Raw genomic sequence first — 13,268 nt, forward strand, 5'->3', positions numbered from 1 at the left:
TCTCTCTCTCTCTCTCTCTCTCTCTCTCTCTCACACACACACACACACACACACTTCTACTACCTCCCTAATTTCTCAAGAGTCACATCTAAGATATTTTTCTCAATATTAAATTTTAGTTTGGAAAGCAGGATGAGTTTTCCCTACATCACTCTATTCCCATATCACCCATTTGGGAACAATTAAGAAAATCATCAGCTACAAGTATCACAGGCTTTTCAGAATCCTTGAGTCCTAGAACTAATTTCTCTGGACCATGGGATTAGATGAGATGAGAATAGTTTGGGGAGAACATGGGGAGGAAACCAGATGAGTGGAAAGCACTGAAGGTTTGTGAGAGATGGGAAGTGGGGACAATAGAGGTTTGGTTTAGTTCCTTTGGGTTTTCCAGCCCTCCCTCCACCCACTAGGAACCTCATCCCACAAGAGAAAGGCAAGACACCAAAAGAGGCCTGAGGTATCAACTACTTTATTATTTTGCAAGGACAGGTCCAGGGCCCAGCCCCAGGGCCCAGGGCTCTGCTACTCTCGGTGGATATCTTCATGGGTTGCCACACCCACCTTTATCACCAGTATGAGGAACTCTTCAAAGTTAATTGCACCATCACTATTGACATCCAACTCTTTGAACCAGGTGTCTGCATCCTTTTTCTGTAAAGAAGAAGGAGAAAGAGGACAGAGTGTAAAGACTTTGGCAAGAGCTGAGGCACAGCTGTCTACATAGGGTGGTGTGGAGGACCAGTGCCTAGGGCTTCATCAGCCAGGCAGAACCCTGACCACACCCAGCCCCTCCTCACCTTCATGTACCGAGGACACTCTGTCTCTAACAATTTCTTCAAATCATCCCTGTAGAGGGCATGGTAATTCCCCTTCTCCAAGGAGTATTTGTGGTAAACGTCAATGAGGGAGTTTATAGCAGTCTCCAGTTCCGTCAGCATGGTGCCCAAGGATCTGCCCCACCTGGAACACAGAACCCATGGGGAATCCCAAGGTGGGGAGGGTGCCTCTGCCTCCAGCAGAGTGAAGACTAGGGGGACACTCATTACCCCCAGCTGATGGCTTTGTCCTGGTCTGCACCATTTAGGTAACCCAGTGGATGGCTGTCCCGATGGGAAGGAAGGGCTGTGGGAGGGGGAGTGTCCACACACAGTGCCTGCCAGCTCTCCCTGTGCCCTCACCCAACCAAGAGTGCCAGAGGACTGTTCCGTCTCTATCCCTATCTCACCAACTTCCTCCAGGAGCTCTGGATCGAGCTCCAGACCTCCCTGATGTTTCTCTCCCCTCTCGTAGAAAAGGCAGTTCCACTTCCAGCCCTCTCTCCTGTGGGAGCCCAGCCTCAAAGCATGGAGCCAACCGAGGCAGTCCTACTTACCAGGTCTCCCTGAAACAGAGTTGACAGAAGACATGCAGGGCTGAGTGTCGGCTCCCTTTTATAGCAGCCAGGCTTTGGCCAGCTGCCAGGGCCATGCAGAGGCAGCTGCTCCCTTCCTGGGTTGCCACAGCCTCTGGTTTCCCAATCAGGTAAATGGGGCAATCACTGCACAGAATGAAAGTTTCTGATGAGAGGTGGAGGTGGGGGCAGTGGGTAGTGGAAAGAGGAAGGCACTTGCTAGGCACTAGTGCCCAGCAGGAGAAACGAGAAGAGGCCATGGTGAGGACTCCTTTGGTGGGCCCCTGGTATCCTCTGGCTTGGCCAACCAGGATGCCCACTCCTGAGTCCCCCTCACTGTTGCTGCTGCTAATCTTGTGCATTGTGGCCTGTCTGTGCATCTCTGAAATATAATTGGAGCTGAAAGCATAATTTTGAGTGTTTGCATCAATAAGCACATTTCTCCATGGCTTTCGTCAGATTCTTGAAAGGGCCCAAGACCCCTAAGAGGTGAAGAACACTTGTCTTAGCTGCTGGATTTTAGCAGTGAAGGCTGGACTGTTTCTATGATTGCTGCTGTTTGTGCATGGTTGGACTCTGTGGGATGTGCGCTGCTCTCTCAAGCTCTCTCCAGCTGCCCACAGCCCTTCCAAGCTCTCTTGCTCTGGGAGCTGAGGGTGCACTGTGCTCTGGGACACGGAGGCTGACTCGGGGTCCCTCTGCATGTGGGAGGCACTGAGTCGCTTCATAAACAGAGCAGGGACCCTTCAGCCCTCTCTGGGGTGATTGTGTGTCTCTGACCCCAGCAGCCTGGGCTGAAGAGGAACCCAACTCTGTGGGGGTCAGGTGGGGGAGAAGAGATTCTTTGAGAAGCCAGAAGACATTTGTGTCCAAGGGGAGAAGAGAAGGTGGCCAATTCCCCCAGGATTTCAGGAGGAACAACACCCCCCTTCCACAACAAGATGCCACTCAGATTAACTGGCTTCCAACACTGAAGATTTGTGGTACGTCTCTCTTGTTACAAAACACAAAGCACAAAGAGCCTTGGAAAATGCCTATCAGGAAGGTGGTGCACACAACCCACCCAGTCTACAGACACGGAAGTAGACGGCCAAGAAGGTGAGGCAGTTCCCTCAGAGTTTCCCAGTGCAGAAATGTCATGGCCCAGAGAATCATGCACCAGAACATGACCTGACAAGAACATGACTCTGCTGAGAAATCTCTCTGCTTCCTTCATGCATTCCACAGATATTTACATTGTGCCTCTCCAGGTCATCATCACCTCCTGGGGGAAGTAGATGAGATTAGCACCCTCTCCTTCATGTTTCCATACCTCTTTGGGCTCCATTATACTGTTAACTTTATAGCTGTGTGACTTTGGGTTAATTACACTCTCTGTGACTTAGTTACCTCAATTATTAGGAAGAGATTAAAAAGAGAGTCTACCTGCAGCCTATGGAATGGGGGAAAATATTTGCAAATCATTTACCTGACAAGGGGTTAGTATCCAAAATATCTAAAGAACTTCTACAATTCAACAACAAAATTACCCTGATTGAAAGATGGCAAAGGACTAGAAGACATTTCTCCAAGGAAGATATACAAAGCCACCATGAGGTACCACCTCAGACCCAAGTGATAGTGAGGGTGTGGAGAATTTGAGACCCTTGTGCACTGTTGGTGGGAATGTAAAATAGTGCAGCTGCTGTGGAGAACAGTGCGATGGCTCCTCAAAAAGTTAAAGACAGAATTACTACGTGATCCAGTAATTCCACTTCTGGGTCTATACCCAAAATAACTGAAATCAGGGTTTCAAATAGATATTTATACATCCATGATCACAGCAGCATTATTTACAATTGCCAAAAAGTAGAAACAAGCCGGTGTCCATCCAAGGATGAGTGAATAAATAAAATGTAGTATATACTTAAAATGGAGTATTATCAGCCTTTAAAAAGGAAGGTAATTCTCACACATGCTACAACATGGATGAACCTTGGAGACGTGATGCTGCATGAAATAGACCAGACACAAAAAGACAAATGCTGTTTGATTCCACTTATATGAGGTCTCTAGAGTAGTCAAATTCATAGAGACATAAAACAGAATGGTGGCTGCCAGGGCCTCAGGGAGGAATAATGAAGAGTTAGCGTTTATTGGGTTAGGGTTTCAGCTGCAATATAAAAAGAGTCAGGGGCACCTGGGTGTCTCAGTCAGTTAAGTGTTCAACTCCTGATTTCAGTTCAGGTCATGTTCTCACAGTTTGTGGGTTCAAGCCCCACATTGGGCTCCGTGCTGACAGTGTGGAGCCTGCTTGGGATTCTCTCTCCATCTCTCTCTTCCTCTCTCGTGCTGGTTCTCTCTCTCTCTCTCTCTCTCTCTCTCTCTCTCAAATAAATAAATAAGTAAATAAACTTTTAAAAAAGACAGAGTTCTGAAGATTGGTTGCACAACAATGAGCACATATTTAACACAACTGAACAATACACATAGATGGTAAATTTTATATATATATATATATACATATATATATATATATTGCCACAATTAAAAACTTAAAAATTTTTAAATGCTTCCACCTAAAAAATTAATAAAATCTACCTTATAGTGTTGTGAGGACTAATAACAAATGAAAAATATTTATGATTTGCAGACTTTTTAAAGTTTATTTATTTATTTTGAGAGATAGAGAGAAAGAAAGCAGGAGCAGGGGAGGGGCACAGAGAGAGAGGGAGAGACAGAATCCCATGCATGCTCTGTGCTGTTAGCACAGAGCCCAACGCCAGGCTCAAACTCCCAAACCGTGAGATCATGACCTGAGCCAAAATCAAGAGTCAAACGTTCATGGGCTGAGCCACCCAGGCGCCCCTGTGGACTTTGTTAATATGTATTATATTTTAATAAACAGTTTACACAAAGGATGTGTGACGTACTTAGCGCACTGCAGAGCTAGCACTGGGTGGGTACCCACTGTGACGACTGCTCTCACGAGTGCCTGACTCCTCAGCTGGGCTGTGAGCCCTCAAGGACCCAGAATGGACCATCCATCTCTGCCTCCATAGGACCCAGCACAGGGACTGGAATACATACTAACAGCAAACAATCAATAATAAGAACAAATAATAGCAAAAAAAAAAAAAAAAAAAACATTTATTGGGCTGTTACCACGTGCCAGGAACTGTTGTACGTGCTTTACCTACATCAATCCATTTCTCACTATAAACTATGAAGTTTGTACTGTCATAATCCCCATTCTACAGATGAGGACCTGAGGCCCACTGAGAGATATAACATTCAGTGCATCGGATTACTTGGGTGACATGATGTGACATCATGCACTTCCTGCCTCTGCCTGGAATGCTCTTTGCCAGTCAAGTCCTTCTTTTTCTTCCTGATCCAGCCAGGCACTGTGTGCTCTGCATCTGTTTCTGACCCTCCTCCCCACACCCCTACCAACACTGAGTTAATTCTTCTCTCCTCCATGCTACCCAAATCTTCATACATCATGGCATTTTCCCCACTGTGTTATGACTCATCTGTTTCTTTTCTGTCTTTTCTTTGGGACCAGGATCTCCTTTGAGCAGAAATCACATACATCCCTGGGGCCTGGTACAAACCAGGTGCTCAACTAATACTTATTGAGGTGATAAGCGAATGCACAATTGAACTTCGATCTATCCCTTATATGATGCTGAAATTCCCTTTATCACATCCCACCAGCTTAAATCACTTTTGTAACATGGCAGAATATAAATACATCAACCAAATGCAATATAACTTCCTTGGCAAGAGGTTAGTCAACCTTGTGACAGAAAAATAGAGCTGTTTCTGACACATATAATGACAACTTTTCAATCAATGATCAAGCACTTATCTATACCTGTTGTTCACCAAGCCTCTCCTATATGGCCTGGCATAATAGCACCTTACTTACCCCAAATAGCACAATATATTTTCAAAGTATTTTTATATCACTGCCTCATTTGATAACCCTGCAAAGTGGACATTACGGGTACAATTATCCCTATGTGACAGATGAGGAAACTGAGGCACAGGGAGTTACCCAAGTTTCTTCCTATGGACATGTGTTCTGCTTATGTGCCAAAAAGCACACATTAGAACAAAAAAAAGTGGCTTTTCTGAGACTCTTCTTAGGATCCATTCACAAGCCTGGAATGGAGCTCACACTGACCTCTCCCAGTGGAGGTGAGGGTGAGGCTGATGATGTCATCCCAAGCCCCTGAGCCCTGAAGAGATGCCTCCCTTGAAGCCAGTCCCAGTGGAGACAGCTTTCTTCATCCAGGAATTAGGAAAACCAGGCCCCAGGTCCAGTGGGGGAGACCCAAGGCAGATGTGAGCCATGTTCCCCTTCTGGCATCATGTGCTTGTCCGGGGAGCTTGCTCCAGTCAGGCCATGAAACTGCCCTTGAGATGCTCCCCAGCCCCCGGACAGACAGCCTAAGGAGCTTCAGGGGGAACAGGAGCCAGGCTGAGTGACCTGGCAGGAGGGGTGTCAAGAATTGGGTAAGCACATCAGGGGAAAAGGCAGGGCCTGTAATCAGACCGATGGATGTGGGGCAACCCAGGGGAGCGGAACCTGCTCCTACTTACAGGAAAGAACTAGGTCCTAGGTATGTGTCCCAAGAGTCCAATCAGGCCTGGGCCCAAGGCTGAGGAAATGAGGCCACACCAGCAGAGCCAGTGCAGAAACACCTCTCTACACCCCAGGAAAGGGCAGGAGGTCTAGGCTGAGCTGCCCCTTAGCACCCAAAGATCTGTGGAACTCAGCAGTCTCAGATGAGACAGGCAGGAAGAATCATCCCCTGGGCCTGGAGGAGGTTGGTAGCCTGGTCATCCATGCCTCTGGTCGTGACTAAGAGGCCCACAGGAGGCAGCACAGACACAGGCATCAGAGTCTATCCACAGGCCCCGTTCCAGCATTCCTCCTCCAACACATGCATCCACTCACTGGCAGAAGACACAGAAGGTAAAACACTCCCAAGGTGCAGCAGGACACTCACCTGCACTGGGCAGTGCAGACCCCATGGAGTCCCCAGGAAGGTCCAGAGGGAGACAGCTGGGGCAAAGTGGTGTCAGTGCCGGCAAGGCCCAGGGCACATTGGGGACAACACCCTGCTTCAGAGCTCGATTGGTCAAAAACGAAGGCCCCAGCTCAGCCCATAGGGCACTGCCCCCTTGTGGCACACAGACCCAGCTGCTGGAGAGAACCAAACCAAGTCCCGTAAATGCCGGCCCCCCTCCCCCCACCCCCGTCATCGTTTGTTGAAAACACATCTTTTTCATCACAATACACTCAGGACGTGGATTTCCAGACCATCCTCTGAGAAGAAGCCCACCAAGATGGGCCCCAGCAAGGCCTAAAGGCAGAGAAGGCTCTGCATAAAGGAGATGCTCTTCATCAGATTCCTGGGCTCCCAGGGAGAGAGAGAAAAATAAACACAGAGACAAGGGGTGGGGGGCAGATCCCTGCTGGGAGGGGTGAGAGACCACAGAGGACTTGGATGGTGAGTCACAATAGCCCCAAGTAGAGTAACACCCGCATCAGCCTTTATTAGTAAAACCAGACCCAACCCTTCTCTTCTCCAGGAAGTCTTTCCTGATTGATGGGAGCCCAGGTTCCACTTTTCACTCTTCACCATAACAGATTGGAGTGTTGCCCTTTGCCCTTGTCCCAGTCTCTGACTCAGTGTGTGCAAAACCCACCTCACAATCTTTCCTCGCTGACTGGCCTTGACGTCAATTACCTGCATCATCCTCCCTTCTCAGGCCCAAGCCACTCCACTTTTAAACACTCATTCCTGGGGGCTCTCCTCTAGACCCTCGAGGTGGGTCCTTGTCCAGTGTGCGTCGGCCCCCCTGCTCCCTGTCCCATCATGTATGTGCAGAGAATGAGTGGTCAAAACATCACCGGTGAGGCCTGGCTTCCTTGCCAGAGAGGCAGCTCCCCAAGAGAATGGATGCCCCCCCTCAGACAGGGGCTCCAGGAGGTCAAGCCGGACCTCCCCCTCAGACAAGGGGTCCTGGAGGCCGGGCCGTGTCTCCCCGCTCAAACAGGGGCTCCTGGAGACCGGGCCATGCCTCCCCCCTCAGACAGGGGCTCCTGGAGGCTGGGCTGTGCCTTCCCCTTCAGACAGGGGCTCCTGAAGGTCAGGGCCATGCCTCCCCCCTCAGACAGGGGCTCCTGGAGGCCAGGCCATGTCTCCCCTCAGACAGACGCTCCTGGAGGCCAGGCTGTGCCTTCCTCCTCAGACAGGGGCTCCTGGAGGTCAGGGCCATGTCTCCCCACGCAGACAGGGGCTCCAGGGGACTAGGGCCATGCCTCCCCCCTCAGGCAGGGGCCCCAGGAGATGGGCCGTGCCTCCCCCCTCAGACAGGGGCTCCTGGAGGCCGGGCTGTGCCTTCCCCCTCAGACAGGGGCTCCTGGATGTCGGGGCCATGTCTCCCCACTCAGACAGGGGCTCCAGGAGACTAGGGTCATGCCTCCCTCTCAGACAAGGGCTCCTGGAGGCCGGGCCATGTCTCCCCACTCAGACAGGGGCTCCTGGAGGTCGAGCCATGTCTCCCCACTCAAACAGGGGCTCCAGAGGACTAGCGCTGTGCCTTCTCCCTCAGACAGGGGCTCCAGGAGACTGGGGTCATGCCTCCCCCCTCAGACAGGGGCTCCACAAGACTATGGTCGTGCCTCCCCCTCAGACAGGGGTTCCTGGAGGCCCGGCCATATCTCTCCCCTCAGACAGGGGCTCCTGGAGGTCAGGGCCATGCCTTCCCCCTCAGACAAGGGCTCCTGGAGGTTGGGCCATGCCTCCCCCCTCAGACAGGGACTCCTGGAGGTCAGGGCCATGTCTCCCCACACAGACAGGGGCTCCAGGGGACTAGGGCCATGCCTCCCCCCTCAGACAGGGGCTCCTGGAGGCCGGGCTGGGCCTCCCCGCTCAGACAGGGGCTCCAGGAGACTGGGGCCATGCCTCCCCTCCTCAGACAGGAGCTCCTGGAGGTCAGGGCCATGCCTCCCCACTCAGACAGGGGTTCCTGGAGGTCAGGGCCATGCCTCCCCACTCAGACAGGGGCTCCAGGGGACTGGGGCCATGCCTCCCCCCTCAGACAGGGGCTCCAGGAGGTCAGGCCGGACCTCCCCCTCAGACAAGGGGTCCTGGAGGCCGGGCCGTGTCTCCCCGCTCAAACAGGGGCTCCTGGAGACCGGGCCATGCCTCCCCCCTCAGACAGGGGCTCCTGGAGGCTGGGCTGTGCCTTCCCCTTCAGACAGGGGCTCCTGAAGGTCAGGGCCATGCCTCCCCCCTCAGACAGGGGCTCCTGGAGGCCAGGCCATGTCTCCCCTCAGACAGACGCTCCTGGAGGCCAGGCTGTGCCTTCCTCCTCAGACAGGGGCTCCTGGAGGTTGGGCCGGGCCTCCCCCTCAGACAGGGGCTCCTGGAGACTGGGGCTGTATCTCTCACCCTAAATGGATGGTCCCCGATGTAGGACCCACAGCAGATGCCCAAATCCATGAACTAAAGAATTCCAGGACACATTTATGGGGTTGCTTTATTCTCTTCCCTCACAGCTGTTGGTTGCACACACATGTGGGCACACACAGACTCACTGGGCAGAGCTCTCCATCCGCTCCCGGACAGGCCCCTGTGGGTGGAGGCGGCCACATGTCTGCTAGTGGAGGCTGTGCTGGGCGCAGTAGTGGGCACACTGCTGCCGGTGGTAGTGCAGGTGGTAGTCCCTCACCAGACGGCCCAGGACGAAGAGGAACTCATCAAAGCAGATCTGGTTGTCCTTGTTCCTGTCTGCAGCCCGGAACAACTCCGAGATGTAGTAGGGCTCCTTCCGGCCCTGAGGAGGGGCAGAGGGTCACCCATCAACCCAGGCACATGGCCCACAGCAAAGGGCCGTGCCTCCACTGCTTGCGTGGCACCATGGCATGGCCCAGCCACAAGAGGCTTGCAACAAACAGCCCATCACTCAGGCAGAGGCCAGGGCACCCTATGCTATGGAATCAGGCTAAGAGGCGGAGACATGGCAGGCACCTCAGCTAGCTGGCCCCAGGGCTGTGTGGGTTGACAGTGCAGCCTGGGCACCACTGGCTGACTGACCGCCTGGCTGCTGGGCAGAGCTGAGCGGCCTGGCACCTCCTGACCTGTCTGCCCAGCTGCACTGGCAGCCTCCCTGCAGAGGCCACCAGTCCAGGAGCTTTGGGATGGAAGGCTGTGCCCCTGCTTCACACTGGGAGCTCCTCCGGGCAGAGCCCATCTGCCCCTCGTGTCTGCACCTCCAGCACTATCGCAGGGCCACCAGGGGGTGGGATCAGATGTGTGCATGCTGTGGCGTCTGCTCAGGACTTGTTTATGACACTTAGCCTGTGTCCCCTGCAGAAAGTGCAGAATAAGGGGAAAGAACATCATGGGCCCTGAGGTGTCCAGCATGTCCCAGAGCAGGTGGCCCTGAGGGATGAAGATCGGAGACAGAATAGGGGAGGAACAAACGCACGTGGGGTTGAAGGGGCAGCGAGAAGGAAGGCCAGGGTCAGTGTGCAGTGCGGTGAGAAGACAGGGATGAGAACAGAGTCCTGGGCAGGGCCCGTGGAGCATGTTCCCGCAGGGTTTGGCTGGTGGGTGTGGAGACTCAGAGTGGAGTGCTTGGAAAGCCTACAGGGAAGAAACCTGTTGCATCTGTCAGCAGCTGGGGGCCCAGAGGGTGGCCCTCATCTCCATGGGGCGCTCCATACCCTCTGTTTCCCCTGCCGCCCACCACCATCTAATTCACCTAATCGTATCTCCACAAAACTGGTTGATCCCAAAACTGAAGGCTTCCTGCTAGGGCAGGCTCTCCCTGGCTTCTTTCACCTCAGCCCCCCTGGTCTAGTGTCTGTCCCTGGGGGCCCTTAACCTGGGGCGGGGCAGGGGCGGGGGTGCTGTGAGCATCGGGCCCAGCCCCATGGGCTACAGACAGTTGGCCCTGGAAAGAAAGTCACCCTAGTCCCCTCTGTGACCCTTACAGCTACACTCCAGTAAACTGAGGGCAGAACTCTCCTCTGATGTTTCCCAAAGGTAGGTAAGGGGGAGACGCGCAGTAAACAAAGGAGCGCTGCTTTTGGAATGTAGTGCCCTTCAGAGCATGGACCTGAAGTCCACTGGAGGTGACAGTCCAGAGACCCCTCCAGGCATGGCGCTGAGGGCAGAGGGTATTACCCCACAGACACTCCTGCCAGCCTTGCAGCTCCCAAGACACTTGGTAAGCACAGACTCTGATAATGGAGAAGACGAGCAGGCCTGAGAGGGTTTCTGAGCCCCAGGCTGGTCCCAGAGCCTCTGTTAGCCCTTCAGACAGCAGCTGGAAGGGGAGATTACATTCCCTACCCCCACCTGGCTTCTGCCCAAACTGTCCTCCTCCAAGCACAGGGACAGGGGAGGTTTGTGCCAGTACCCAGAAGGGGCTGAGGCTAAAAGGGCAGGTTCGGGGCAGGATCTCTGACTGAATGGGGCTTCAGGCAGAGGGAAGATCAGCACCTATTCTCTCAGGAAACAGGATGAGCAGAGGAATAAACAGGTTGGGTTGGGACTAAATCTCAGGGATTAGGGCTGAAGTGGGGCCAGGCAGGAAGTTTCAGGAGAAGGCAGGGAGGGGAAATAAAGCTGGCAGATCCTGCCCTCCCAACTCCCTCCTCCTCCTCCTCCCCTAAGTAGGAATTCTCTTGGGAGATAACTCCATGTATCTACACCCTCACTACTCGCTTCCAACCCCACAACCAACCCTGTACTTCATCCCCACCTGACCCCAGACCCCACACACCAGGCTCTCCATGAAGCGGGGTACATTGTCCATAAGCAGAGCCTTCAACTCCTCCAAGGACAGGGTCTCCACGTCTCCCTCCCGGGCTGCATACTGGTGGTAGCAGTGGATGATTTGGAAGAGGGATTCCTCCACTGGTGTGCCTGTCATGGTGGCTGGGCCGTGGCCAGGACAGGGAGAACTGGAGATGTAGTGCTGGAGGCCCTGGGGACAGTGGAGAAGCTGAGGAGAGAGCGGCCCCATGACAGACAGGCACTTCCTCCAAGAATCTTCTGCCCTCTCATTCTGTCCACCTCCTTTCACTCCAGCTGATTCCTTTTGCAAACGTGGCTCAGAGTTCCTGCTGAAGTTGTGCTGTGAGCACTCAGGACAGGTGTCTGTCCTTTCCTTGAGACAGTGGGCTTCCTGAAGACAGGAGCATGTTCTCTGCCCCCCCGACCCTACTCTCAACTTAGGAGTCACCCAAAATCAAAAGTGAAAAGAATCTAGACTCTTTGGTGCAAGACAGTACTAGACTACTTCATAGCACAAATGAAATATTAAAATTATACCACCCAGAACGCCCAGCCCTGCTCAGGTATTATTGTTTTCCTTTCTCAGTTGAATGTAGAGACAACACAAGGATGCCCACCTTTGTTCTGACCACCGCCTTGCTGCATGACCCTCTAAAGGGGTCTACTTGTCATCCACATGGTCCCTTCTGCCCTGAGTTGGGTTGGCCAGCAATGGGGCAAGCAAGGGCACCCACAGCCACCCCTTGTCACCCCACAGCACCAACCCCGGTGCTTTACACACAGATGAGGTATCCACAATCTCCCCCTCCACACATCCTACAAAGATGAGATCCCTGTTTTCAGGAGGCAGGTTATCCCATCAGCTCAGTGGTCCCCTCCAGATTCTGTGCAGATAAGAATCAACAACTGCTGGTTCTGACTCTTATGAAGCCAGCCAAACACTAGATAGAGCCTTTTATACAGAGTATCCATGTAATCCTAATGAAGCAGGCATCATTTCCCCCATTTTCCTGAGGAAGAAGTGAAATCCAGAGATGTTAAGTAAATTTCCCAAAATCACACAACTGATCCACCTGGAACAAGATTCAAACCAATTGGGGGACCACAATTACCCTGTTGGGATATCCATCAACTGTACACATTCTCCAAAACAGGTAAGCCATCCATTTCTGCTCTCTCAGACCTGCACAAACCCAGAACCATCCACCCCACCTCCACTACTCTCTTGGGAGAAGTGCTGACCTGTGCAGTTGGGACAGGGTTGCTCTGAATCCACAGTGCTGGCCTCTAGTTTATCCCAGAGATTCCCCAGTGCTCAGGCAGGATGTGTTTGTGTGAACAGGGGCCCAACCACCAAGTCCTATATTCTGCCCATCCTTGGTGCTTCTAATTATGGCAGCCAGTGTCATGACTCTTCACAGGTTCTTCAACAGCACGACTGAGCCTTAATTGCATCCCTGAGACGATATCACATGACACTTGCTTCCTACAATTAAGTCAACCAGTTTCAGGGACACACCTTCCTTCAGAGCCTGATCTGAAGCATCTCAGAATCACAAGTCACAATGTCCATACCTCAGAGCCCATCCTCCTGGCTCCTGGGCTTGGGTGGGGTCAAACCACAACTTAAATACATCTTCCTCAGGTGTCCTCCCTCAATTACTGAGTCACCGGACTCCACAGTCATTAAGCATATTAATTCATCCAACAAATATTTCTTGAGTGGCCACAGTGTGCCTGGACCTGGTTAGGTAATGTGAATATGACATGGGTCCAAGCCACAGGGTGGGGGTGAGTGGAGGGGACAGAGTCTCACACTGGCATGATCCACTGTGAACAATACAGGCCTGGTGGCATGAATGGTGCCCCCAGGAAGAGACACTTTCTGCCTGGAGAAGAGTTGAGGAAGATTCAATACAGAGCTGATTTTGAATTGGGACTTGAAGAAAAGATTCAATTGCATGGAGAAGCAGTCTCTGGGACAGAGGAAACAGCAAAAACAAAGGCTTAAGGGTGTGAAAGAGAGAGGCTGGAGGCTGCTCAGAGGCTGCTCAGAGTCCACAGGGCAG

The 13,268-nt window shown here is 52.6% G+C and overlaps 2 protein-coding genes across 3 annotated transcripts; both read right to left on the reverse strand.

Annotated features, from left to right (window-relative positions):
• Positions 1 to 453: 453 nt before the first annotated feature.
• S100A8 (S100 calcium binding protein A8) lies at positions 454 to 1,498 on the reverse strand. The gene is made up of 3 exons (XM_045452663.1): positions 1,373 to 1,498; positions 798 to 960; positions 454 to 651 (listed from the first exon to the last, which is right to left on the reverse strand). Exons 1-3 carry the CDS (start codon positions 1,465 to 1,467, stop codon positions 523 to 525), a joined length of 387 nt encoding a protein of 128 aa, XP_045308619.1. The 5' UTR covers positions 1,468 to 1,498; the 3' UTR covers positions 454 to 522.
• A 7,416-nt stretch (positions 1,499 to 8,914) lies between these two features.
• Positions 8,915 to 12,583, reverse strand: LOC123585572 (protein S100-A15A). 2 transcript variants are annotated; one of them, XM_045453874.1, is made up of 3 exons: positions 12,442 to 12,583; positions 11,186 to 11,389; positions 8,915 to 9,229 (listed from the first exon to the last, which is right to left on the reverse strand). In XM_045453874.1, the coding sequence occupies exons 2-3, from the start codon at positions 11,333 to 11,335 to the stop codon at positions 9,053 to 9,055; spliced, it is 327 nt and encodes a 108-aa protein (XP_045309830.1). In that variant the 5' UTR covers positions 11,336 to 11,389; positions 12,442 to 12,583; the 3' UTR covers positions 8,915 to 9,052. The 2 variants fall into 2 exon arrangements, with proteins under 2 accessions (XP_045309830.1, XP_045309831.1); XM_045453875.1 differs by having other exon boundaries at positions 11,186 to 11,407.
• Positions 12,584 to 13,268: the final 685 nt, after the last annotated feature.

This window comes from Leopardus geoffroyi, chromosome C3 (assembly GCF_018350155.1).
Source record: "Leopardus geoffroyi isolate Oge1 chromosome C3, O.geoffroyi_Oge1_pat1.0, whole genome shotgun sequence".
Lineage (NCBI taxonomy): Eukaryota > Metazoa > Chordata > Mammalia > Carnivora > Felidae > Leopardus > Leopardus geoffroyi.

What these genes read in the sequence shown, in the direction of transcription:
- LOC123585572 (XM_045453874.1), bottom strand. Translation starts at nt 11,335, where the DNA reads ATGACAGGCACACCAGTGGAGGAATCCCTCTTCCAAATCATCCACTGC. An exon ending in CCCGCTTCATGGAGAGCCTG is followed by an intron (nt 9,230 to 11,185) that starts GTGTGTGGGGTC and finishes GCCCCTCCTCAG; the next exon opens with GGCCGGAAGGAGCCCTACTA.
- S100A8 (XM_045452663.1), bottom strand. Translation starts at nt 1,467, where the DNA reads ATGGCCCTGGCAGCTGGCCAAAGCCTGGCTGCTATAAAAGGGAGCCGA. An exon ending in CTCTGTTTCAGGGAGACCTG is followed by an intron (nt 961 to 1,372) that starts GTAAGTAGGACT and finishes TCTGTGTTCCAG; the next exon opens with GTGGGGCAGATCCTTGGGCA. An exon ending in AGTGTCCTCGGTACATGAAG is followed by an intron (nt 652 to 797) that starts GTGAGGAGGGGC and finishes TCTTCTTTACAG; the next exon opens with AAAAAGGATGCAGACACCTG.